This window comes from Sinocyclocheilus grahami, unplaced genomic scaffold (assembly GCF_001515645.1).
Source record: "Sinocyclocheilus grahami isolate Dianchi unplaced genomic scaffold, SAMN03320097.WGS_v1.1 scaffold923.1, whole genome shotgun sequence".
In the NCBI taxonomy this organism is placed as follows: Eukaryota; Metazoa; Chordata; class Actinopteri; order Cypriniformes; family Cyprinidae; genus Sinocyclocheilus; species Sinocyclocheilus grahami.
Genome location: NW_015506102.1, coordinates 190,872 through 193,626, shown reverse-complemented (window position 1 = coordinate 193,626; position 2,755 = coordinate 190,872). Strand labels below are relative to the sequence as shown.

At 38.2% G+C, this 2,755-nt stretch overlaps 1 protein-coding gene across 1 annotated transcript in view; it reads left to right on the top strand.

Moving 5' to 3' along the window:
• Positions 1-333: 333 nt before the first annotated feature.
• LOC107564311 (tripartite motif-containing protein 35-like) overlaps positions 334-2,755 on the top strand; it is a 3,207-nt gene continuing 785 nt past the window's right edge. The window contains exons 1-5 of the mRNA XM_016249351.1: positions 334-618; positions 1,886-1,981; positions 2,213-2,443; positions 2,525-2,547; positions 2,628-2,746. Of these exons, the coding sequence (XP_016104837.1) occupies positions 334-618; positions 1,886-1,981; positions 2,213-2,443; positions 2,525-2,547; positions 2,628-2,746 (754 nt within the window). The remainder of the gene's footprint in view (positions 619-1,885; positions 1,982-2,212; positions 2,444-2,524; positions 2,548-2,627; positions 2,747-2,755) is intronic.

Here is a 2,755-nt window from a genome sequence, read left to right as displayed (position 1 = left end):
CATTTTGAATGCATTTTATTGAAATGTAACCTGAAGAAATCCTGATGTTGTCAGACCTGTTTAAACACCCCAAGCTGATCAGAAACTCCACCCTCTTACAACACTTACCAGGGAGAGACTGATTTGCTATTTCTCCTTTCTGTCACTGATTTTCTTCTCTTTGACAAAAGCTAACAAGAATAATCCATCAGTGGACAATGAAGAGAAAGACTTTGAATAAGTTTGTTTCTGAACAGACAGCAGATCTTTGTGATTCTCGAGGTTATTCATGTTTGAAACCGTCGTTCAGAAAGTGAAAGTAAAGTTTAGGTTGCTGGAGCTCAAACAGTGAAAATGGCTTCATCAGATGAATATGACTATAATTGTCCCGTGTGCTGTGAAATCTTCAAGACTCCTGTTCTTTTATCATGTAGTCACAGTGTCTGTAAAGAGTGTCTTCAACAGTTCTGGAGAACCAAGAAAACTCAGGAGTGTCCCGTCTGCAGGAGAAGATCCTCAAAAAAGTTTCCTCCAACAAATCTGGCATTACAAAACCTGTGTGATTCATTCCTGAAGGAGAGAAATGAGAGCCATTCATCGTGGCTACATTTGTGGAACCAGAAGCCGAAAAAGCTAAGTGTAATATTTGTGATACGCTAAGAGAGGTGTCACCACCAACATGACAAAGCAAACCTTTAAAGCATACTTCGGGTCTTTAGCAACCCGGGACGTCATTCACTACCCTCTCCCTCCTTCATTTCTTAAAATTAGACATCAACTTTCTTAGTATTCCTCAATCTATTCATTATAAACAATATAACAAGAAAAAATAATAAAATATTAAAGAATGTCTGTTTTCTGACTATTTTTGTAGAAAGTGTATAGGGTCGCACCTAAACTTTTCTGAAGACAGTCAGTTCCCCTCAGCGATACATTTGTATAAACCCACACCCCCAATTCAATATATAGGATTCGCATTGTGAACAGTGAGTTTGCTCTGCCTGTACAGTGTGCGTCCATCTTCAGCGTCTCTAGCCTCTCCCTGCTGAAAAAACTAAAACAAAAAAAACAATAGAAAGCATCACAGAAATTCTAATGCTTTCCACTAAAAATACCATTACAAACCATCAACTATTAACCATTAAAACCCTAAAAAAATTGTAACTTGTAGTGTGTTTTGGGACATTTTCCATTAGGATTTAGTGGTTTTAACAAGCCCCCAATAAAAGGTGACAAATTACAGGTAGAGACCCACAGGGACCATTACAGTTTCCATTAAAACCAATACAATTCCAATTATAACCAGTAAAACCTCTAATGGTTTCTATTGGTTTTTAACGTCCCATTTATAGGCTTCATAATCTTTCCACACAAATGACATTTTGGAAAATGACTGCAATGCAGTTTGTGCAAGTCCAGAACAGAGATCGCCTGAAATAAAACAAAAAACAGGCCTTTTGCCAATCTCTCAATCTCATGCATCTTTAAATTTCATAAATTGTTGTGTTCTGGGCTTTTTGCCCAGTTAAATAATTAGTTGTGTGTTATTAATAGTTCTAAAAGTTATCTAACCATTAGTCAGAAGTGTATCCATTTAACAGGGATCTCAGACCCTTCTCAGACTGATATATTTTAATCACCTTCTTCCTCATTGATTCTGGATTTTTTTTTAAACTTTGGTATAGTGTGTTACTGGGTGGTAAGACCTTTTAACCAAATTCATGCTGGTAAAATTGCTTTTTAGGTTTGGTTATGGTTGAAATAATTTATTATGAGATATACACACACACAAACAAAGGAAAAATAAATCAGGATAGGGCAAATACTTTTTCACAGCAAAGTTTGATGATCACTGTATTCTCTTCACTTCACTGTAATCTGGTGTTTTTATCTTGTTCAATTCTAGGAAGAGCTCAATACAGCACTGAAGTCCTTACAGGAGAAACTTCAACACAATGAAAGCATTAAAGAAGAGTTTGAAAAAATAGTTCAACACATCAAGGTGAGGAAACAGAATTAAGAGTCATTTTAAGGACAGGTCTAGCATCACTAAACACAATTATGTTATATTTAACATAAAGGATTCCAGTTGATTATTTTTGTAAATGACGAGCAGCAGTCTGCTTCTGGATCTGTTATATGTCGGGTGTCTGAGGTTCTCTGGGATCTGAATGATGTGATGTGTTGATGTGTGTTGATTGAGATGATTGAAGTGAATGTGATTTGATTTCAGTCTCAAGCTGAGCACACAGAGCGTCGGATTAAACAGCAGTTTGAGAAGCTTCATCAGTTTCTCAGAGATGAAGAAGAAGCTACAATCACTGCACTGAGAGAGGAAGAGGAGCAGAAGAAGCAGATGATGAAGGAGAAGCTGGAGGAGATGAACAGACACATCTCAGCTCTTTCACACACAATCAGAGACACGGAGGAGATGATGAGAGCCAGTGACGTCTGCTTTCTGAAGGTCTGATTTCAGATCATCCATCGATTGATTGATTGATGATTGATTGAGTTCTTGATGATCAATGGTGTGTTTGTTCTGCAGGAGTTTCCAGTCACGATGGAAAGGTGAGTGATCTGCTGCTGTCTCTGCTCTCTCTGCTTCTGATCCAAAGCCACTGCAGTTCTGATCCTGAATGTTCTTCCAGAGTCCAGATCTCACAGCCGGATCCACAGATGAGTTCTGGAGCTTTGGTTCATGCGTCACATTACTTGAGTAACCTGCGGTTCAGAGTCTGGAGGAAGATGCAGGAAACTCTCCAACACAGTGAGTCTC